The 24,251-nt window shown below is 44.3% G+C and overlaps 1 protein-coding gene across 19 annotated transcripts in view; it reads left to right on the forward strand.

Annotated features, from left to right (window-relative positions):
* FGGY (FGGY carbohydrate kinase domain containing) overlaps positions 1-24,251 on the forward strand; it is a 387,087-nt gene that overhangs the window by 306,243 nt on the left and 56,593 nt on the right. For 17 of the 19 annotated variants that reach the window (XM_081818507.1, XM_081818506.1, XM_081818511.1 and 14 more), the window contains one exon: positions 5,305-5,399. The exons of 1 other annotated variant lie outside the window; for it this stretch is intronic. In XM_081818507.1, the coding sequence (XP_081674633.1) occupies positions 5,305-5,399 (95 nt within the window). Of the gene's footprint in view, positions 1-5,304; positions 5,400-15,388; positions 15,488-24,251 lie in introns of those variants that run through there. One more of the 19 variants, XM_081818512.1, reaches the window with a different exon arrangement.

Genomic DNA, 24,251 nt, shown 5'->3' on the forward strand with positions numbered 1-24,251 from the left:
CTGCACTTCCGTTCCTCTGGAACTCATGGCCTCATGTCTCTTGCTCCTTTCTCCCCTGGTGTCTCCTGGAGCCTGGCATCCTCCCCACCCCACCCTGGGACCCACCCACCATGGCCAGGCACCAGAGTGGGACAAGGGAAAGGAAACAGAAGGGAATGGACCCTGCCCACAGCCCCAGCTCAAACGTGACATGAGCCCATCCTTCAATGGCGTCCCTTCGTCATGGTCTCTTACTGTCTCCCATCCTGTGGATTCCTTCCTCTGACAGCTGGGTGAGTCTTGATGCTGCCTCATCCTATCACCTATGCCCCCTCACACCCTGCCAATCCCTGCAGAGGAGAGCTATACCAAATGTCAGGCGCATAGTTAACCCTTGCACTTTGTGAGATCCAACTAATTAAATTACTTAGCCCCATTTTAGATAGAGGTAAGTAGACTGAGGCACAAGCCAGAGGACAGTACAGAAAAAAAAAGCACCTAGTCTAAGGGTAAATATATCAGGATGTTGAGTACAGAAATTACTACCATTAACCAAGTTCCCACTGTGTGTTGCTGGAGCCATTCTGTATACATTTAACCTCATGAACTGCTGAGAGGTAGAAATTGGTGCCTCATCTTAGAGACACAGAAACTGAGGCTCAGGGAGATCAATGAAATTGCCTCTCCAGAGTCAGACAAGAGGGGACGGGCGGTACCAGGACCATGACCTGGGAGTGTCTAGGCCCAGCAACCCCTACTCTGCACTGCCCATCCAGGTTTCTTAGCTTTTCTGAGCAATTCGTAATCATGTGATGATTACTCTCCTTTACCAAAGAGTCCACAGCCTATGGATGTGGGCCATTCTGAGGCAGAAAGAAGAAAGACCTAAAAAAAGGAGCCCAAATTACCTTGTAATTTTCCCCAAGAGAAAACTGATAACCACATTTTATCTAAAAGTCGGCCAGTCGGACAAGATTCACATTTAAAATGTGATCTGTAAGTGACTTCCCAATTTCTAGCCTTCTGATAGCCACGAAGCCTTCCTACCGGGATGCAGGAGGGGAGAGAAGATCTGCCTTGGCTAACACATCACCTGCGGGAAATGGGAAACAGGGCCCTGGGAGCAGGGCAGTGTGAGTGACCCTGGGTCCTGACCGGGCACCATGGCTCCGGCCTTAATGAAAGTGGGTCCTCTTCCAGGCCTCACGTCCCTGCGCTGACTCACAGCAGCTTTACAGAAAGCTCTGCTTTGGAAACCGTTCTTCAGGCTGTTGAATGAAAAGGCTGTTCATCGTTATTTGGATTCCGATTGAAACTGGACCCTTTGTCTCTGGCTGTGGACCAGTTACAGTTCCAGACAAAGGGACCTTTTCTTTGGCTGGAATTCCTCTGCTTTGGGAAGCTGTGACTGACAAGTGATGGCAAAGTGCATCTGCCTTTAAATGCTTTGGGTTCTGCTAAACTCATTAATGCATCAGATAAAATAGTTCACATTCCAGGCAGAGCTGCCTTCTTCCTCTCCTTCACCCAGCCGCTCGGAGAAAAGAACACATTTGCATTTGTTCCTGTAAAAGGCACGTACACTGCAGTGGGTGTATAGGTAGAGTCTTTGATGCCTTTAAATACTGTAATTGCTCTGGTTTTCCTGCAAAGAAAGGCTTAGAGAGGACCATGGACCTACATGAGTCTTAGGAATACCTGTCAAAAACACAATGGAATTTAGAAGGTTCTTTGGAGACTATGGAGTCGTGGAAAGAGCAGGGGATCCCCTCTGTGACTTTGGGCAAGTTGGTTCACCTCTCCCCAAGCCTCGCTTTCCTCTTCTGAAAGAAAGAATATTATTTCCCTCTAATAGATCATGCTGAGGAGTACCTGCTCATGAGTTTGTGAGCACCAAGCTCTGTGCCTGGCTCAAAGTCAGTGTTTAATACATGTCCGTTCACTTCTTCCCTTAAAGCAGCCCCATGCAAAAAAAAAAAAAAGAGGTGTGTTTGAGGGGAAAAAAAAAGAAAAGCAGTTTAATATTTTGTAAGCAAATCTTTGCCATTTGGGGAGCAGGCTTCTCCGTGCAAGCAGGGAGAATGGGGCTTTGCCAACTTGGGAAAATGTCTTCTACGTGAGGAGGAAGAATCTCCCTGTACCTCTGGCAGTTAGTTTAACTGTGGTTTCAAGAAATACTTGGTGTGTGCTAAGTAATTGTAGGTTTCCCCCATTGACTTGGGACTCAATGTTCCTCTGTCTGAATTTTGTTTTTTTCAGCTCTGGCAGTTACAGCAAGGGTTCTCCCCTTTCTGTCTTATTCATTGTTTTCATCATTTGTCCCTCCATTTATTCACTCAGAAGCCGTCTCTGAGCACACCAGTGTACCAAGCATGAGCTTGGCAGGGGGATACAAAGAAGAACAATAATGTCCTGCCAAAAGTGTCATTGCAAAGAGAAAAAGTGCTCTTGGTACTCTGCCCAGTGTCCAGACAGTAGAGTGGGGACCCAGGGGATGCTGGTGTCCGTATGAGTCAGGTCCAGGCAGGGAACAGATGACACACTCGAAGTTTGGAGAAAAGTCAAACAAAGGGTCTGTTTGCAGAGGTGTGGGCTGGTTGTAGGGAAACCCCGATGACCAGGCAGCCCCCTGGGGCCACCCACAGTCTTACCACCCCTAGGTTTGCAGGGGCCCAGCAGGAACCTAACCAACCCAACCTAACCAGCTGCATGAAGAGGCTGCCGGACTAGAGCTTGGTCAAGGATGCAACCATGAGGACAAGCAAGCCCTGGGTGAGGTCTACCCACGCCAGTGTCCTGGGACCTACAGCAGGCTGGGGGTGGGCAGGGAAGAGGGGGGACTGACCTCAAGGAGAAGCAGAAGCAGTGAGTTGGTCCCCCCTCCCCCCTCCCCCTGCCATGGCAGGGATGAGGAGAGGTTTTAGAGATCAGGTCAATATTAAGAATCCTAATAGCTAATGCTAATTTAGTGCTTTCTCTAAGCCAAGCACTGTTCTAAGTTCCTTACTTACAATTGCACTTTTAATCCTCTGAGCAGCCCTAGAGGGAGGTGGAATTTTAGCCCCATTTTGCAGATGGGGAAACTGAGACACAGAGAGGTGCAGTAACTTGCCTAGGATCACACAGCTAAGTCAGCAAGGAAGCCGGAATTCAAACTCTTCCAGTCTGGCTCCAGAGCACTTAGGGTGCAACTAGAGAGCTGGTGGGGGATTCATCGGGCTCACTCTGGTTTCCGGTTCTCAAGGGGAGGGGACTGACTGTAGGTCACTCCTCCCTGCTCAGAACTAGTTAGGCTTTTGACAGGGTCAGGAGGGGCTGGGAGGTGTTTGGAGGTGCTTGTGATCTTCTAACAAGTGCCAGGTCCGCGGGGGCGGCTGTAGTCACACTCCTGTCCGCATCATCCCTGGATTCTGCAAAGGCATGCAGTGCTCTCCTGATTTGGCCAACACAGCCCTTCCATGTGGCCCGGTGTCTGTCCTTCCCCTGTAGATGGTAGATGGGCACCTGCCCTGTCCCTTCCCCACCATTGCAGTTTCCAGCCCAGTGAAGTATGTGTAGAGGGCCTTCACTCACCATCAGTCTTCATTCTGACGGTAGTAGCCACCATTCCCAAAGGCTTGACGGAGGCTAGAGATGTGCTGAGCCCCCTGTGTGCCTTCTTTCATGAATCCTTACCGCAAACGGTGCAGCAAGTCTTACTATCATCCCCATTTTACACACTGGGAAACCGAGGTTAAATGAGTAACTTGCTGAAGGACCCAGGGCTAGTGGGACTGGCTCTGAGCTTTTTACAGAGACCCCACCCCTGTACTTTCCAGGAGAGACTCGGGTGCCGGCCCTGCGGTCTGGGGGCTGGTATTCATGAGCCCTCTGGCTGCGTGCGGGAGTTCTGTTCCCTGACCCTTTGTCTGGGTGGCCCGGGCTGCTGACCCAGCCTGGGAGTAGCAGGAGGAGTCAGGAGGTAGTGGGACCCCAGGGGTAGATGTGTCAGGGAGGTCTTCCCAGAAAAGATAGGAAGACAAATCCAGTGTTTGGAAAAGTCAGTCTCCTGTCTTGAGTAGAGGAAGACTTTTAGGTCTGGCTACAGAGCTTACCTCTGTGGAGTCTGCTGCCATCTCCTGATTGGCAAATGCATTTATATTTTGTATGTATTTTATTTATATTATACATATATACACATATACACATATAAAATCCTGAGAATTCTAAATTCTTTATATTCACCTTAAACCCACTGTGAGCCCCGGCATGCGGAGGGCTTTCTTGCTGCCTGGTGGACCACTGTTCGTCCTTCAGATACCCCCGTAACGCTCATCTCCATTGTGATGAACCTCCATTCCCTCTCCGGGAAATTTGTTCTTTGACCATTTAACCCCTACCATGTGCTAGATCCTGGTTAACTAATCTCCATTCCAGGGATTCAGCCGTGGCTGAGACCCAGTGCTTGGCCTCATGGAGTTTCTGTTCTAGCAGGGGAGACAGATGGTAAACAAGAGAAGTAATCATGCTGGGTGGGAAGATGCTGAGGAAACAGGGGGGGCATGAGGAGTATCGTGGGTAAGTTGTCCCTTTAAACCCAATGGTCAGGAAAGCCGCAGCGGGAAGGGGGTGTTTGCGCAAATACACGAAGGACGCAGAGGGAGTTGCTGTGTGGGCATCTGGGAGGAAGTGACACAGACAGAAGGAACAGCATGGGTGAGGGCCCCAAAGCTGATTCAAGAAAACATGGAGGCCAGGCCAGCGTGGCCAGGAGGGGAGGCGACAGTCGGGGTGGGCACCAGCTCTGGAGGGCCTTGGCGGCCATCGTAAGGGCTTTGGCTTGTACGCAGAGAAATAAGAAGCTGCCAGAGGGATTAATCACACCCCCTTACTACTTCCCTGTTCTTAGTGCATCTCAGTTAGAGAACCAACCCCCTGCACCATCGTCATCTCTTTCTCATCCACCTCCCCTTTGAGACCCAAAGAGCAAGACCGAGTCAGATTCATCTCTGCATTCGCTGGGCCCCTCGAAGCACTCCAGAAGTGTTTGTTGAAACAAACTTGAACCAAATGGCAGGTAGCAGCTAGCAGAAGCCTGGGAGATCTGGGCAAAGAGGTCTCATGAGTTGATGTACGGGGTGGCAGGTCCCTTGGGGCTCCTGGCTGCCTTACCAGCAGGTACAGGCTGTGAAATCCTTTAGAATCAGGTCATGCCAAGGACCGGAGCACTGTGGGGACCGGGGAGCGGGTGTCCACTGCTGCCTTCACGCCACATCATGTCAGGTGTTTCTGGTGCTGGGGCTGCTGGCCGGCTCCCTAACCAAGGTGTGGCCTTGTCCTGTGCAGGCATGCCTGTGGTCCTGTCGCAAGAGGTGGAGTCTGTTCTTGTGGGCGCTGCTATTCTGGGTGCCTGTGCCTCGGGGGATTTCGCTTCTGTACAGGTATGTGAGGACCAAGGGGTGGGTCGTGGCTCCTCCCCTGTCTGAGGCTGTCCTTCCTCTTGACAGCAGCTCCCATCTTGCAAAACACACATAGGATATAATTAAGAAATGATAGGTTCCAGCCAGGGAAAGCACAAACACTTCTAGCCTCAGACATATTTATTGTGGTTTTCATTTGACTTGGCCTCTCTTGGTGTTGGTCATTCTGTTCTGTTAGTTTTCTTTTTTCTCCTTTAAAATAGCTCTTAAGTGATTTCTTTTAATTTCCTGTTGACCTTTTTATTTTTTAATTTTTATAGCAAATGAAACAGGTAAGTTTCGAAACTTAAGGTTTTCATGTAAATTTCAGATCTCTGTTTGCTTATTTCATTTCCACCTGCCACTTTCCAAATAATTTTGAGGGCTCTATCAATGAGGGACACAAATGAAAATGTTAGTTTAAACAAAAAGAATTAAAAGGGAAAATAAGGAACAAAGATATAGGAAGAAGGAAATAACTTGGTGGTGGAGATAGAGCACACAGTTTGATTCTGAGCTTCCTGGCAGCCAAGACAAAAATGAACACATGATAAGTTGCATAATTCTTGTTTCCAAAAAAGAGGAAACATTAGTATCTTGTGGGAGAGGAGGCTTTTCCTGCAACCAAGTTGCAAAAGACATCTCACACCTAGGTTTTACGGAGAGACTCTGAGTGGTAAAATAACAATATTAACAACAGGTTTATGAAAAGGTAGAGAAGCATCAGCGGAGGAGTCTTGAGAGCGCAGGCTTTGGACTCCGGCTGCCTGGGCTCAGATCCTACCTTGACTACCTCCTAGCTCTGTGAGCTGACTATTCTGCTCTTTGCTCCATTTCTTTATCTGTAATAATCATCAGGAGCACATTATGAGTTCTTTCCCTAGATCAGGAATGCACACGTAGGCCCATTATTCCCGTTTTATAGTTGAAGAAGCTGAGGCATAAAGAAATGATAGAAGTTGGCCTCCACTGGGACAGCTAGTAAATGCCAGAACCAAGGAGTCTGGCTACCCAGCCTCAATGGAGAATTCAAGAAATATTTGATCAGAGAGCTTAAATGACTTGTCCAGGGTCTCCAGGCCAGGATGAGAAGCTGGGTTTTCCACCAGTAACCCAGTCACGAGAGTACTATTTATGTACCAAGAACTGTGCTGGGTGCTCTCCCTGTGATCTTCCTGACACCGTAACCTACACGGGCAGCAGAGGTTAGACAACAGAGATCCAAAAAGGTAACAGAACCAAAGGGGACACTATTAGAAACACAGGTGCAAAAGTCTGATTCCGCTATCTGTGCACTTTGTACACATTTTGAGAAGTATGGTATCCTGCACACTGTCCAAGCACTGGGAACTCATGTCTGTGAAATATCTTTCCCAAGGAATTGAGTCCAATCGTGAATGCTAAGTGGCTTTTAAATGAAGTTGGTAATCAAAGATGGTGCAGTTGAATTCTCAGCGATTTCTGGATTTTCTGGTACTCTCTCAAAAACATTGTGTGAGCTTCTTTATTGTTGAAATGTCAATGATTTGTCAATTGTTATTTTGATGTATCCGTTTATGAAGATGTTCTCACCACTAGATGCCCTGCCTGGGACAAATAGTAGCTAAACCAAAACAGTAGAGATGCTCTGAGAGGCCCTGCATAGGATTGCATCATATTGTAAAATGAACACGTCCCCTCATGTGTCCTGTGTTGAAGCCCTAACTCCCAGTGTGATGGTATTTGGAAATGGGTCTTTGGGGAGCTGACTGGGGTCAGATGAAACCATGAGGGTGGGGTCCCCATGACGGGCTTAGTGCCCTTCTAAAAAGAGACACCAGAGAGCTGGTGCTTTCTCTCTCTCCCATGTGAGGACCCAGCCTAATGGTGGCCCTCTGCAAATCAGGAAGAGGGCCCTCACCAGAACCTGACCCCTCTGGCACCTTAATCTTGGACTTCCAGCCTCGAGAACTGTGAGAAAATAAATTTCTGTTATTTAAATGCCCAATCTGTGGTACTCTGTTATGGCGGCATGAGCAGACTAAGGCACCTCATTTGATCTTGACAACCTCCCTGCCTGAAGCGTAGATGTTTTCATCCTTGTGTTCTATATGGAAGAAACCAAAGCTCAGAAGGGTGTTCAGTAATTTTCCCAAGACTACAGGTAATATGGGGCAGAAGCAGAATTGAAACTAAAGCTCTCTGGATCTATATCCCATCCTGATTTTTCATTCCTTTTATACTTGGTTCGATTTTCTTTCTCCTTTTTGTGTTAAAAATAGTTTTTGGCTTCGTAAATGTTTAAAGCTGTATTTTCTGAAAAGAAATGCCATCGGTCACAAATCAGGAGCTAGTCTGCAGCTTGAACAAAGAGTAGCGTGGGATGGGGCTGCTTCATCAGATAGATACGTAATACCATGACTTTAGGTACCTCAGTGGTATCTTGGTCAAATCTGGAGTTTCTAGCTCCAAGACGATTCCTCTCACGATCTTTCCCTAAGTGGAAACTGAACTTAATTCCTCACTGACATCATCGTCACTACATGAGATTTTCCGTGAGTCTTCTGGAACAGAATCTTAGATAGGGTACGTCGAGTATTGGGATTGGTGATTCAAGTAGCAGCTGCAAGTCTCACAACATTTTAAAGACAAGCTCCTCTCTCTTATTAAACCCAAGGAAGTACGAGCCCCTTGTGACTGGAATTTCTAGGAGACACTATAATCTAGTAAAGAGAGCCCCCAGCTGAGAGAGCCCTGGAAGCTCCTCTGTCATTGTATCCCCAAGAGAATCCCGTCATCCTGACCCCTGTGCTTGCTTGTTGTCTATCTTCAGGCAGTGTCACCTGGCCTCTCCAGGTACTTGCTTTATTTCCTTACTTCCTGTTTAAAAAAGTGTTTGAAGAAGAATTGCCACTCACATGGGACTGTTGAGATAAAGAGCCTTGAAAACTCTAATGACCTGCACTCTAATGCCCCTGCTATAATTATGAACATTGCTATAGTCATTACGTTCAGAACCGCTTTGGAAATGTAAATGCACATAGGCCTGTCTTCATTCACCCCTCTCCAAAGAAGAGGCACCAACCCGTGTGCCCCAGGCCTGGGGACGAGCTCAGGATTCTGGCAAGTTGATGTGAAACAGAATTGCTTTCTCCCTGTGATTCATATTTTTCAACCAGAACTTCAATACAGTTTGTTCTTTGAACTTCAGAGATCCTACTTGGTCTTCAAGGTGCCTGCTACTCCTTCCTTTAAGAAAGTTGAGTGATTCCTGCCAGCAACTCAATGTTGCTTTCTCTTCTCATAGGCCACACAGCCGGTGGTTAGGGGGAGGATTTCAGTTTACGCTACCATAGTGTGCAGACTTTGGTAGACCCAGCCAGAGTCATCTCCTCCAGATGAACGAAAGACTAGGAAGAGTTTAGAGGACCCAGGCTACAGACCAAGGAAAGAAGTCCTAGGGGAGACAGGTTTTTCCGATTTTCTGGGCCCATGAGTGGGTGTCTTTAGCGAGGGGTAGAGCCCTGTGCTTTCCTATAGTGATACCAATAGGTCAGAAGGATTCAGAGTTGCAGTTTTTACTTATAATAATTGCAAACCTGTCTATATATTGCAATTCTGGGGAAATTTTATCAGATGGCGAGGGATCGTGGATAGAATGTTCGGGTGGGATATTAAGGGGAGAGATTAGTCAGCATGACGTCCATTACTATTTCAAGTTTTGAAGCCTGCCGACAATGCCTGGCCTCCACTTTTTGTTCTTTTATTCGTTCATGTGGCCATCCTCATAGTCTCTCTCTCTTTCACTCTTCCCTGCTTCCTTCCTGCCCTCCCGTCCCTTAGACATCGAAAGCTTCCTGCTAGTCCCACTTTCAAATGAGGATTTCACAGAGGGTACTGATGCAGCCATCCATCTGTATTAAAGAACAGAATGACTAATAGTATCTTAAAGAGTTGTCTCTCTCTCGAAATGGTGTTCTCCATTTAGTAGTTTTCAAAACTCTACCTCCAATAGATAGTGTGGTGAGTATCATGGCATGGTTATCTTCACGGATGTCTCAGATCCGCAGCTTAATCAGTAAAATGGAATCAAACCACAGAGATGTCACCTCATGGTAAAAGTTCAACTATTGAGTAAGTGGGAGGGGACGCAAGGGGGTGTCTTCCTTCCTCCTTTTATTCATGGGAATATGGAATCCATGCAGTCTTGACCTCTGTGACCTTTCCATCTGACCACTCCTGATCTCCCAGAAGTCACCCCTCCTTCACTCCCTTGGCTGTCCATGCACTACAAAATGATTCTCTAATTCTGAATGTCCTAGAAAGCAAATAATTGTGATTAGAAAGTTGGGAGCATCCCATAACCCTTCTGCAGGCTCCCAGGCCCTGGAAAAGGAACAAACTAGAAAGAAATACGTCCATGAAATACCAATGTGCTCACATTCTCTAAGCACAGGCAGTAGTGAAGTTCGAAGAAATGCCAAGGATACATGAAACAAGAAACCAGTTTCAAGATGCTGTGAAAGAAACTCAGTCAAAGGGCAAAGAGGCAGAAATACAAAATGACTTTCCACTTTCTGCTTCCTGCAGGCTCCTGCAGATGTCATTTAGCTTTCTGTAATTTCTTATCTTAAAAGACAGGGCTTTCTTCTTGTTGTTGTTCCCAATCTATTTATATGAAAAAAGCTTTAATTCTAACAGTGCTATTTATGTGGACACTCGCTCCTCCCACCCGCCCAAAAAAAAGCAGCAGAGGAAGCCTCTGAAGCAAAAGTCAGCAAAAGGGGACTATGACAAGAGATGAAGGAGAATTCCCCAATCAATGTAAGGCACATACCAGTATAAAGAAAATAAGCCCTTGGAATCAAGCAATTAATCAAAATCTTTCTTCCTCCCATGGTGTGAGAGTTGCCGCCTCTGTAAGCCATTGACTCCATGTGTTCCCACCATCAGCTTTCCTTGTCACGTCCCAGACAGACTCCTGTGTCTTGCAGACCAGTATGTGTAAGTGGCCTGTTGAGAGCCGTGATTACTCACCCTTTCTGTGATGTGCGCCCACAAGAGAAATCATCTGCACTGACCACAGTGGTCTGCCCTCGAGGTCAGGCCTTGCAAACATCCTCATCGCTTTGCTGAAGCCTCTCCTTCTATTCTTTTTTTAAAAAGTTTACTTCCTTCAGAGCCAGTTATATTCATCACCTATTCTGTGCTTCAAAGCCTGTGATTTCATATATGACACAGTACGTCTTCATTCTGTTTTATTCTGTGGGATTCCGCTCTCTGTGAGTTTGAGATTCATTTGGCTTTCTGTCACCAGCTACTTGCCCGTTTTACATTCTGCAAAGTAAAGCTGATGATTGTGATTTTAGTTGCTGGAGGTTTGGAGAGACTGACAGATCATGGATGTTCAGAAATTGGAAACCGTCCCGTTTCTTGGCACGTTCAATCTTGATTTGCTTTTTTTTTTTCCTTTTCCTGGGCTACAAGTCATTAGTCATGTTCAATGGGAAAAAAATAAGAAAATTCAGTGAAGCTGAAAGAAAAATCCAAACACACTGATCTTACTACCCTAAAATCACCAGTATGGAAGATTCTGGTTTCTATACCTTTAGTATTTTTATACATACTTTGAAACTGCTTTACACTTTTTTAAATTTCAAAAATGTGTTCATACAATGCATCGTGTTCTGTAGTTTGTCTCTCCACCCAGAAATATGTAGTAAACATTCTTATTTGTCATTTTTATGGATTGCATAATTGTATATCCCATGGAATATATCAGTGCTTATTTCACCAGTCCCCTCGTTTTGAATATTTATGTTGTCTCTGTTGGTTATAAAGAATGCTGCAGCTGACATCTCCATAGCTGAACTTTTGCAGATACCCTAAGTTATTTCCATAAAATAAATTAGGCAAATATAACTGTTTGGCCAAAAAGTTTCCCAACTTTTAGAATTTGGATACATACGTTATTAACACCTTATCCTCCCACCAACGGTGGATGAAAATCCAGGGCTCCCATTTCTGGTGTACGAGGAGTCTGTTGTTGTGAATTTTAGCTCCATCTAGCTTTCTTCCTCAGGCCCTTTATAATCCTATTCATTTCACATATGGTCCTGATATTATCAACTTTCTTTAGTAGCCTTTTGCCCTTTGCTGCTTAAGCATGTGTTTCTGGAGATAGGAGACTCTGGTTTCTAATTAAATAGATTCAGATTTCTGATTGAATTTTCCGAGTGTCCTGTCCCATATGTCAATGCCTCATAGAAAGTCAACAGAAAATCCTGGAATGAGAATTAGTAGTTTAAAGAAAGATTAAATTAAGAATGTGATGCTGGCCCTAACATTCATTATACTTATTACCACACCTGGTTAACAGTACATTCTTATCTTTTCAAGAATCACTCCCTCTCTCCCCCAAAAAAGGGGGGGGCAACACATTCAGGTTCTAATTAATTGTAAATCTCCTGTTTCAATCTACTTTGCAGAATGGAATCATGGATATAAAAGTCAAAATATTAGCTCAAAATTAGAATTCTATTTTTAGGCAATTATTTCAATAGATGATATATAACATTTGACTCTCCTGCTCCTTACAGGGTGATCTAGGAAGAGGGCCTGTCACTTTCCATCCCTTACCATTCATACAATCTTTGTGGCAATGAGTGGGTGTGTAACAGTCCCTAGTGTGCACATGAGACTCTGAAACATGGAGACATAATCAAGCCGTACTCGATGCAAAATCCATGTTTTTTTTATTCCATCAAACCATATCCCAGTAAATATATACACTTTGCCCAGGAAAAGCGTAGATTCCAACATGGCAGTGCAGCCGACCTTCACCGGGTGGTATGGTTTATAGAAATTCTCAGCAGCACACATTTGTCATCACTGTTTGGGTATCAAATACAGAAATAAAAATAAGTATGCCCTCTTTGGTTTGGAAATTTTCTGATTCCTTTGCCTGGAGAAGACTTCATACCATGCCCACCAGGATTGTTTTGTTTTGTTTTATTTTATTTTATTTTATTACTTATTTTGCTTTTAATCATAATCCACTCATTTACTTTTTATAGAGGTAGATACAGAAAAGCACTTTGATTCAGAGCTTTAATCAAGAGACACTTTTTATACTATTGTTATTAACACAAAAATTTAAGCTAACATTTTTTTTCCCCCAAATATGTCCCTCCCCTTTTTTTAGTTAGGAACTTAAGAATTGGACTTTTTATAAAAGCAAACAATGGCCAAACCTCTCCTGAGCCCTTTAGAAACCCAGAAGGATTACAGAACTGTATTTCTAAAATAGAGTTTACCAAACTCTTTAACTTGTTTTGTTCAAGACGACATTTCATACTGGTTCAAGTCTGAAAAGATATATAAGATCTTTCTATGGAAACAAATACTTGCAAGTAATTGTCTTCCCATTGTAATGATCATTCATAATAAAATTCCCTTTTGGAATAAACTGGAAATGAATAGGTTGGATATAATTTTTTTTTCCATCACACTGTGGTAACTAATGAAGAGCAGATCCATGCTCTGTAAGTTTAATGTTCAGAACAATAAATTGGGCTATGGACCCAAATAGGAGACCAGGAAAGACAAGACCTTTAGTTAAGTTAGGAATTTTCCATAATTGGGGAAAAGGCCCTAAAAGATGACACACACGATACTCACATACATACACATGTATATACATATCTGCATACCACATGATGTTGGACAAAGTTTGATTCCAAGTCATGGGATGTACAGAGGTTGTACTGAAGTCAGTAAAAGAGTTTTGGTTGCAGCATTGAGGCAAGTGATCAAGAAATATTCAAAAACTTAAAAAAAAATTTGCGCTTGTTTATCGGAGGTATCTGGGACTCTTCAGTGAGCCATAGGAAAGGACCTCGTGTTCAGAAAGTTGAGTGGCATGTCTTTCATAATATGCATATCCAAGAAATTCGAACATTTAGAAATTTGATACCACGTTAAAAGTCGTATATGAGGACATTTCCTATCCTGTTAGAATAATTTTACAAATGAGGCAGCAAAGGGGAAATGACTTACCAAAGCCAATGGCTAGAAAGGGATCGAGCCAGAATCCAAGGCTTAGCTTAGGATTTCAAAGCTAAGGGTTATTCAGCTTTGTCACAAATGGAAATGGATTCTTCTGGGGCTGAGTGTGATTGCTATTGTTTAAAAAACTAGTACCAGTTCAAAAAACTAGTTGTTGACAGGGCACCTGAGTGGCTCACTCCGTTAAGCGTCTGCCTTCAGCTCAGGTCATGCATGATCTCAGAATCCCGGGATCAAGCCCTGCATCGGGCTCCCTGCTCACTGGAGAATCAGCTTCTCTCAGGCTCTCTCCCTCTCAAATAAATAAAATCTTTTAAAAAATTAAAATTAAAAAACTAGTTGTTTAAAAAATAGACAACTAGAATTTGGATGTACCTTAAAATGTCACTGTGTTAGTCCACACCACCACAGAGGGCACTCTCAAATTAGAATAATTTTAGAGAATTTAGTAGAGGGACTGTTTACAGGACTGTAGACCAGGGCATGGAGAAGTCACAAGGGAGGATGTGGTACCCTGGGGTTTGTAACAGTTGGACCTTAAGAGGTGAAGAGCACAGTTGCTGGAACCCCAGAACAGAGGCCTCTGTGGAAACTACTGAGTCAGCCTGCTTGTCAGTGACTGTGGAAGGAAAGAGCTGAGTTACTGACCTCCTTTTCCTCCCACTTTCTGATTTACGGCTGGATTCCCCATTGGCTGGACTCAGAGTCAGAGGGAACTCGTTGATATAGTTGGTACAAGTGAGCCTGGCAAGGCCCGGAAAAGGGTGGGGAGGGGGTCTCTGGGAGCACATGCAAATGACCAACACAGTCATCTAGGCTGGGCTGTTAGGTTGGTCTCTGGACCAGAGGCCAATCTGTGAAAGGTTTGTTACTGATTTGCGATGAGATAAGGGACTTGCATCAGAACGCTCATACTAAAATGTTCCTGATGAAAGAGTCAGTGTGTCCACATTCTGGGGCAAGCTCCTTCTGGCATTATGGCCGGGCTGTTCGAATGCCACTGATGGAGACTCCATAGCAGACAAGGACAGACATCCTAGGATCCTCAAAAGGTGCTCCTTGATCCTGCTTTCAATTTCCTGCCTTACCTCTGCTAAAAAAAAGAACAACTAATACTGTCCTGCACATCTTCTGAGTGGGGCACTTGCTAAGGCGCTTTAGATGATACTTAATTCTTGCAAGTTAGGTTCTTTACAGATAGAAAACTGAGTCTCAGGAAGTTTAAGTCATGTGCCCGTGGTCTGACAGCGAGCAAGTGGCAGAGCTGTCAATCAAGTCCAGATCTGATGCCAATCTCTTTACTCTTCTTATGTCGAGACTGTCCCGGGGCTGTTCTTAAAATTACCTAATGCTCACACCCAGGAAATAATGCAGGATTATAGGGGGATTGCCTTGTTTGGACACCCATGGCTGTGTTCTCTGTTGTCCATAACAACCAAGTCATGGTTTCTGGGAATAGATGCACCCAATGCCCAAAGAATCAGATGGCACCATTTTAAGTCCCATGTTTCTACATTTCACAAGGCCTTTCCTGACCCAGACAGCCAGATCAGAAGGTGAAGTCGGTTTATTTCTAAGTGGCTATTGTCTGTTTCCATCTCTTTTTAAACCTGGGAGGTCGAGAAGATGATGGGGAGAAAGAATTCATGAGAGGGATGCATTTCCTTAGAAATGTTATTAATTGGCTGGGCAAAACAAGAGAAGGAAATAAAATAGCTCTCCTTACTAAGTAAAGGCATCTCCTTCCCTTAGCTCATTAAAAATTAAAAGCACTCTTGGTTTAAGTAGGGCAAATTAGTAATTAAGTGCTATATAATCAACTTGTGTAAACATAATATTGAAGGGGAGGCCGAATTAATCACTCCACTGGCTTGTTTTTGCCCGTATTAATGTACCTTTTACTCTGGTCCTTCCTGTGATGTCAGGATGCATTTTCTGCTCTCCTCCACTGCTGGAGTTTGGGTGGGCTCTGCGAGCTCAGCTGACAGATGCCAACGGACTAGATGGGGAAAAGGCATGCATGTGGGCCTTGATTCAAGTAGGTGATGAGTCTCCCTGTTTAATTCTTTTTTTTTTTTTAAGATTTTATTTATTTATTTGAGATAGAGAGTGAGAGAGAGAGAATGAGCCACGGGGGGGCAGGGGGCAGAGGGAGAGGGAGAAGCAGACTCCCCGATTAGCAGGGAGCCCAACGCAGGGCTACGTCCCAGGACCCTGAGTTCATGACCTGAGCCGAAGGCAGACACCCAACTGACTGAGCCACCCAGGCGCCACATCCCTATTTAATGCTTTAAGCCAGGGTTCAGCAGCAGGAGTCTACCATGCGACAAGGATGGTCCTAGAAGGCCATATGACAAAGATGAATGAAATGTATCTCAGTACCCTCGTGGTTCCAATCTAGTGGGGAGGAAATGGACATAGACAGATACCATTATGAAAAAGTCTATGCTAAGTGAATGGCAAAGACCTTGGGGCCTTGCTTGGGCTCAAATCATGGCTCTGCCACTTACCTTGGGTGAGTTACTTAATTTATCTGTGCCTCAGATCCTTCATCTGTAGAAGATAACCATAATATCTGCATCATAGGTATATCATCTCACAATTTGTGTTGTAAGAAGTAAACACGTTAGAACATGTAAGGTGAAATAGTGTTCAGTTAATGTTGGCTATTATTCGTTTAAACTACAGTTGCTATACAATGGGATGATGGACCACCAATGAAAGAGTGCCTTCCACTGTCTTGAGGGCTGGGTAAGTCCTTAAAAGGCAACATTTGAACTGGGCCATGGAGGATTAGCTAGTGATGGAGGTGGAACTTAGGGGAGGGGCCCGTATGACCCCAGGTCTGCTCTTAACCTTTGCAGTGGAGGGGCTTCTAGAAAGCAGAGAAAGGAACCTGTGCTTCAGTCCTACACAAATCTCTCTCCTTTTCAGCTCAACACAATAAATACTAGTAATTGCTGGAGCATCAGTTGTGTGGTGTTCTGTTAGCTGCCTGCCAGGGATCAGGGGTGGAAGAGGGTAAGTGAGCTGAATCCATTGTGGACCAGATGAGAGGAAATAATGGGGTGGAAGAGAAAAAGTAGCCCTCTAAGTGATTTGCTACACTCCAGGGTGTGGCTTCTTCTCGGCCTGCTAGCTGTGTGAACTAACCCGGCTGGGCAAGCTACTTAATTTCTCTGAGCCTCACTTTCATGTTAACTGACCCACTGAGTTACTGCAAAGTTGCCTGGCGCACAGGAAAACACTAATGTCACTTCCTGTATTAATTTCATCCTCGTAACAAACCTGTGAAGTAGGCGGTATCGTTGTTCCACTTTATAAAGAAGGAAATTGAGGCATCAAAACATCAATACGCTGGCCTAAGGTCACATCGTTGGCTAGTGTGGAATGAAGGTTTCAACTCAGGCGGTCTTACGGCAGACCCACCCCGCCACCCCCCTGCAGCCCAGTGCTTCGGAGGGCACCTAGAGCTAGATTTACATAACATGTGCTAGAGATAGAACAGGCGCCACATGATTATGTCCAGGCCCCTCACTCACAAGTAAGGAAGAAATTCTCTCTTTCTTGTGCTTGAGGGAAAGGTACAGCTGAGCACATCTTAGTATGATAACCGTTTAGCCATGGTAACACTTTAGCAGGTGGGGCAGGCCAGAGGAATGACCAGCCATTGGATGCAGTGAGAATGCAGCTGCTTGCTCTGATCTTGGAAGTTCTGCTCAGTGAAGAAAACAATTTGTTTATTTATTATTTATACTCTATTTCCGTAAAGAATTTGAGGAAGCTTATAATATCTGAATAAGCGGAATAAAACTAAGCAAAATAAAACTCACAAATCAGAAACTATGCAGAAAGAAGAGAATACACCAACCACTTAGACTAGGGGATCCTCAAATTCATATGCCTTCAGGTGACAGGTAATCCATATAAACATGGGGAGATACCAGCAAAAGGCAAAATGATTTGATTCTTTGCCAAGTTGTAGAGTGTATACTCTGTCTGAGGACATTGAAACTCAAATTATTTTAACCCTGAATTTGGTGAGTGACAAACCAAACAGATTTATGGGACGGAGTGGCCTATAGGTCTCTGACCCATAAATAAGGGAATTACTCTGAGCTTCCAGGCAGCCAAGATGAAATTGGGAATGTGTCAAGTGCTGTGGTATCCACGGACTCAAGAAAGTATACCAGTTCCCCAAAAGAGACTACATTTTCCCTGGTACGAAATCCTAAAATTGCTATTGCTTTAAAAACCAACCTAAAAAATCCTTCCATGGAACTTTCACAGAAGCAGCAGAAGAATTCATCATATACTAGTTTGTGAAGAGCCCAGAGCATGATATTGAAACTTGACTTAAGTAAAGGATCGCCGGGGTTTATAACTTTCTGAAGGTGTCGCTTGACCCAGGGGTACAGCTGAGAACATGCAGCATGGTCGATGGATGGCATGGCCCTTCACCTCTCCTCCCTGAATATTTCTGCCTTCAGCCAGCTTTACAAGCAAAGCTGTATCGGTGACCCAGGAGTGTCTTAGGGGACCTCAGTACCAAAGCTTTTCACCAGCCTGGCATCGGGGAAGTGCTAAAATGAAGCACCCATCAATCGAGAAGGGCAACAGATGTTGAAGCATATCAAATATCAGTAAACAGCAAGCCTGCAGAAGCCACTGAACTTGGCATCCTCTTAGCAAAAATACCCTGTTGCCTTCAAGAGGGAACACCATGGACTTACATAAACTGCATTAAGTGATGCATTTTTTTTTTTAATCTCTACTTTTTTTTAAGGGCACATTTAATGCTCACAGTGTTCTAGGCTTTCAGCCCTAGAAATGTAGGTCTTCAAAGTATCCTCCCAGTAATTATGAGAAGTTTCCGCTTATCCGGTACCCTCCCTTTTTCTGTTAGCACTATGATTCATATTATAAATAATAGCTAGAACCAGAGTTAAGAGCACTGACTCTGGTATCCCCTAAATCTGTGTTCTAATCCTGTGTTCTAATGTTATAGCCCTGCCTTCGGTCAGCCCCTTCTCCGCTCTAAGCCGGTTTCTTCATTTGTGAAAATAAGACTGTTAAGAGTGTGTACTTCATAAGTTTGTTGTGAAGATTCAATGACATGATATGTATAAAGTATTTAGTGCAGTTACCGGTATGAATAAACTTTCAGTGTGAGTCGAACAAAATTATAGTGATATCTATGTCAATCCTATTATTAGCTGACTGTCTAAATCACACACTGTGCCATTGCTTTGGATGTGTTACTCAAAGATGGCTAGGATGGTCATTTGCCGGTTTGCTCTCAGATAGCTTTATTCTCCCCTTCCCCCATCCCCTGGCCACACTCTGCTCTGTATTACATTTCCCAGGCTCCCTTGCAGCTGGCCCCTGGGTAGGTTTGGCCAGTGGGGGATACCAGTGGAAGACCCGACGGTCAGGAAGAGGGGAGTCGATAGGTCAACTCTCCCTTTACTAGAAAAGCAGCTGCTGCAGCTCCCGTGTGATTCCAGCTCCCAGCCTCTTCCTTTCATCCTCCACTTCTGGCCACTCAGCCCTTCTTTGGTTTCAGTTCCAGCCTGGCATCCCCAGCTCCTGGCTCTAGCCACCCCACGGCCTCCCATCATCCCCCTGATCCCCAAAAGGGGTGGCAGCTTTCTGCTGTCACTGATCTCTTGAGTTGTGGCAACATTATCTTCTTGGCTTTTTGTTTTCTTCAGTCACCTATGAAACCAACTTCTTGTATTAAATTCTTCCTGTTGAAAGACCTTGAGTCATTTCGGTTCTCCTGCCTGGACTCTGCTATGGCTGCTTTTTAATTATGAAAAGAGAAGTCAGTCCTTACAGTGAATTCACTTCTGCTCTTCTCTCCCTATTGGAATGAGCTAGGCTACCTGGAGAAGGAGGGCTGGTTACCATGGAGAGCAGTTCACTTTCACTAAGTGATGCCCAAAAGACAGGGAACTGACCTAAGCATCTTTACTGAATACCTGACTTTGAATAACCCAACTCTAAGTTAGGCTTTGAGGCCAACAGCATCACGTAGCTTACCACCTCTCCAAGGAGACAAGGCTTGGTTACAAGTTAGAGTCAGGCACAATTCAGGGTAGTGCCCAGACTAGTGCTACTCTTGTTTGAGCCAGAGCTCAGGACCATTCACTATTCTAAGTGAGTCACTGTGTTAGGTATGTGATTATTCACACCCCCATGAATAAGAAAATGGAAGCTCAGAGAAGGCAAGTGATTTGCCAAGTCACACAGATACTAAGGAGTTGAACTTAAGTTTATAGGTCTCAGAGCCTGTTGGTTTATTAGAGAATTGTATCTGTTCCTCAGAGTCTTCCAAGCTTTCTTCCTGATTCAAAGCAGATAGTAAGGAAGCTGCATGCGTGACTCATATTGCTGTGGTCTTCTTGTAAAAATTTCCTTACGGGACAATATTTAACTGTTCTTACCTAATTCTCACAATATTTGGAAAGTATTGTTTCCGTTTTTACAAATGAGTAAACAGACTCACAAAACTGAAAGAACTCACCCAAATTCTACTGGGTGTTAATATTCAAGCTGGAAATTGAATGCAGGTTTTTCTGTCCCCAAGCACACACTCTTTCTACAGGTGATATCAGAGTGCTGGATTATGTGGTATAGGGCCAAGCATTTTTTACAAATAAAAAATACATTAAAATTAAAAAAAAAAAAAAAAAGGAAAAGCCACCTTCAAGTGGCTGATAGGCTAGATAAATAAAAATGAAGCAACCTAAAGCCAGAGCATGTCAGTACATCATCTACTCTCTGATAACTAACAGCCAGAAGCAGGAAAGAAAGAGAAGCATGGTTTGGGATAAGAAGTGGGGCTTGAAGTGGAAATGTTAACCTCCAGTGAGCAGAGAAACAGCAGGAAGAGGACTTTTCTGGAGGTGCTGGTGAGAGCAAAGGAATAAACACGGATGGAAGGAAGATCAGCTCAACCCCTGGGAAGAGCCCCAGGTCGGAATAGCAAGAGAGAAGGCTGTGTATAATGACTCGGTTGTTTGGAGGTGGGATTGTTAACTATAAACAGATCAATTAGGAATTTGATCAGGAGTCTTGGGAGAATCCTCTGCCCAACATCCCTTGACTCTCTTGTTAAAAACAAAAAAAGTTGTAGGTCAATAGTCTCATTTAAAAAAAAAAAAATCAACATTAGTGCTTCCTAGGTGATAACACTGCTTCCTGCTTAAGAAAAACAGCCTATACATTAATTTAGCCTGGGAGTAATAACAAAGCTTTATTATCTCTAGTTTTGAAGAGTCCCTGAAATAGAAGGGGAACACTCTTCAAATGCCCCCTAGAAACTGTCCCATTTCACTAGAGCACATCTATCTGTGTATAGGGGGTTTGAAACATACCACGTTTGAGGATTTCGGGATAGAGAAGGCACCTTTTGAGACAGTGCCACTGGGCTGTGGGAATCGAGCAAAACCCACCATGCACCAGCTCAGAATCTACCCCTCTCCCCTCCCCACCACCCTCCCTGTCAACTGACACCTGTGCCGGACGAGCCCGTGTGTTGGATGGAGTCAGTCAGAGTGAAATTCCTACCAAGTTGGCCATGTCTGTTTCACCTGTCAGCATCTCTGATGAGGGATCCTGGCAGACCAGACGGTTTGGGTAATTGGATTATAGCGGTTGTCTTCATCTCAGTAAGCTGACTAACCACTGCAGACGCCGGAGGAGAAATTCATAGACAACCCTGAAGTGGAGGTTCAAGCAAGTGCTTAGACTTACTAGGAAACAGCCGGCAGTAGTGGGTCCAGCATACTGTGGTGCGGTGGGGAGCTGGGACCCCTGTCTTCAGGGAGCTCCTGAAAATGATTCATGTAGTATGCACCGGCCCCTGTCCCTATCCTTTTTGTATATTAACTCACTAGAGTCCCATGAGGTCCTGACATGAGTTGTGCTTTGCATTCTAGGAGGGCTGAATTACAAAGAGGTTAAGTACTTTCCCAAGGTCACAAGGCTGGTGAGCTGTGAACCCAACTTGAATGTTCTGACCCTAGCGTCTGCTCACTGGGATAATACTGAAACCCATCTCTGTAAAGTTGCTTTGGGAAACTCCTCTTGGTAAGGTTCACCCCTGCCCTTCTCTGTCCCCCTGTGCTTACTGCTGATGCCGCCCTTAGATGTTTCAGTGTCCCCTTACCCCATTTGAGCGGGAGCTTCCAAGTAAGGGGCCGCGTCTTCCTCATCCTTAACCAGTAGTAGGTGCTGGATAAATGTATATTGTATTGAACTGGAGGTGAAATTTTATAGAGACTTGGCTGGTTACACAGAAAGCCAGCCACTTAAAGCTGTGGTGCCTTTGTGGATAGACTTGGATTTAAAGTCTTGAACAGATAAAATCCTATCCAAGACCACCTAGATTATAGCTGAAACAGCTTTCCCTCTTCACACCAACACCCGCTCCAGACTGCTCCTTATGATTCTCAGTTACCCTCATGTTTCAAAAATAAGCTCCCCCATCCTGAGTGGGTTCAGTTACGGAACAGCCCAATGTGTGAGCTGGGGCAACAGGTCTACCTCTTTGGGCCTCTGATTCCTCTTATTTAGACTGAAAGAATCAGGTCTAGTTTTCAAAAAATGTAAAGCAGTTGGACATTTGGGAGGCTGATATATAAAAAAGACAGAAGGTGAACCACGGCTCCTGCTTACCCCATCACTCCCTGTCTTTCCCCATGGTAAGCATGGCAGCCTTGAAGGGCTCTATAGAACATAAGCAGCAATGGACTAGATTTTTTCGAAGGAAATAACTCTAATATATTAAAGTAATTAATACTATTACTTAAAGATACATTAATAAAATTACTTCAAAATGAAAGATCCAGGCCATTAAGAAAGGTATGTTCAAGGGCTCTCACGACAGCCCTCTGTGCCTGCATGATGGTTGGATGCTGTGTGTTGCTAGCAGAGGGGTGTCAGTTTGGCTTGATTGTGTACAGTGGGTTAGGGAAGCTAAAGCCTCTGGGCCTCATCTTCCTTGGCTGGAAGCAGACTGCGTGTCGTGGCACTGGTGAATTAGAAATTCTATCCAGCGACTCCTGGAGATTGATTTTCCGTCTGGGGATCTGACCTCTTGCTTCACCAGCAGAGGGGATCAGACTGTTCTGGGAGGGGCCAGGGAGCCAGCCCTCTGAAAGGCCTTCCCTTTCTTTTTCTTTTTCTTTCTTTCTTTATAAACTCTATGTTTCAAAGAGAATTTCTAATTACTTTGGGGGGCTTAACACAACCAGTTTGAATCCTTCTTGGCACTTAGAGCTTTGAGATATCCATACCACCCACCACATTGATGCTTTGTGCTAGAAGATTACTGCAGATTTAATTCCATTTATGCCACGGGACTTATCAAAAACCCTTCTGGAGTTGGGATGAATGCCTCATTTCCTTTATTTCTGTCAATTTTCATAGATCCCTTATGTGAATGCCTTAAGGGTAAGAATTGTGCTTTAATTATTTCCATATCTCCAGTGCCTAACACAGAAACTGACATGGAATAGCTGCTTGGTAAATATTTGTTGCTTCATTCCACAAATATCCCCCTAGGTGCAATGATGAGCAAAATAACCATCGTACCAGTTCTCATCACATTTACAGCTGAGTGTTAAGAGACAGCTAAATAAATAAATACAAATAAATATACACTATGCCTGGGGTTAAGGGCTGTAAAGAAAAAGGACAGTTTCAGTGGAAGAACAAATTAGAATGATTGATGAATGACTGAAGGCAAAATGACCTCAGCCCCCAACCCTAAATGCCTGTTTCATCTCATCTCTTTGTAAATAATAATTATTGCTGTTATGTTAATGATCACTTCTGCTATCATGTTTTGAGTATCCACTACCTTCCAAGCCCTGTGTTAACATCTTCGGATTTGTTACATCAAATTCTCAAAATAAACTCGCCCGTTAGGCCTCCTTATCACTTATTCCAGATGAAAAAGTAAAGCCCAGAGAAGATAATTAACTTGTTCAGAGAGCTAATAAGTATGAGAAATGAAATGTGAATCAAAGTTGGCCTGACAGAGCCTCTGCATTGAGTGAAAGGGAAAAAAAAATTCCAAAGATTATCTCCAGGGAACCAACATCATGTTTCATGCTTTGTGGCAAAAGGTCAGTTATGTTTGTTAGGTGAGAGGAGAAAGAAAGCGAAAAATCTTTGCTGGAGAGTGAGAGGGAAAAGGAGAAAGATAGTATTCTTGAATTGGTCATCTTATCAGCCTAGCAATAATAAACCATCACCATGGCAACAGGAACTCTAATTAATGACAGATGTTGCGTTACTTTAAAAACCACACCAACCGAATGCCGAGCTGGTGCTGTAAACCTCTCTCCCCTGCCACAGCTGGGCTAATCTTGTTGGAGAGACCCGCCTTTCAAGGGTGGAGCAAACTCTGGACTTGGCATCAGAAGACTTGCATCTTAGCCCCAAATCTACCCTTTCTTTCTGAGCTCTTTTTGCCTTGAACACTAAGTTTGCCAAAAGTGGGAGGTGGCTATCATTAATATCATTGTTATTACAACTAGTGGTAGCTTTCTGAGATTCAATTTTAAGATCTATAAAATGATCATATTTGTCTAAATCATGGTGAGGAGATTTAAAAACAATGAAGGGTATGGAAGTGCTTAGGAAACATAAAATAACTCACAAAGATAAAGTATTATTAACAGCAGGAGGAAGCCTGATGTGGTAGACAGGGCTTGTTCAGACAGACGTGGATGTATACGGACTGCTTCACCTTGGAACAGTCACTGAAATGCA

Source organism: Leptonychotes weddellii, chromosome 4, assembly GCF_054177405.1.
Source record: "Leptonychotes weddellii isolate Sample4059 chromosome 4, ASM5417740v2, whole genome shotgun sequence".
Lineage (NCBI taxonomy): Eukaryota > Metazoa > Chordata > Mammalia > Carnivora > Phocidae > Leptonychotes > Leptonychotes weddellii.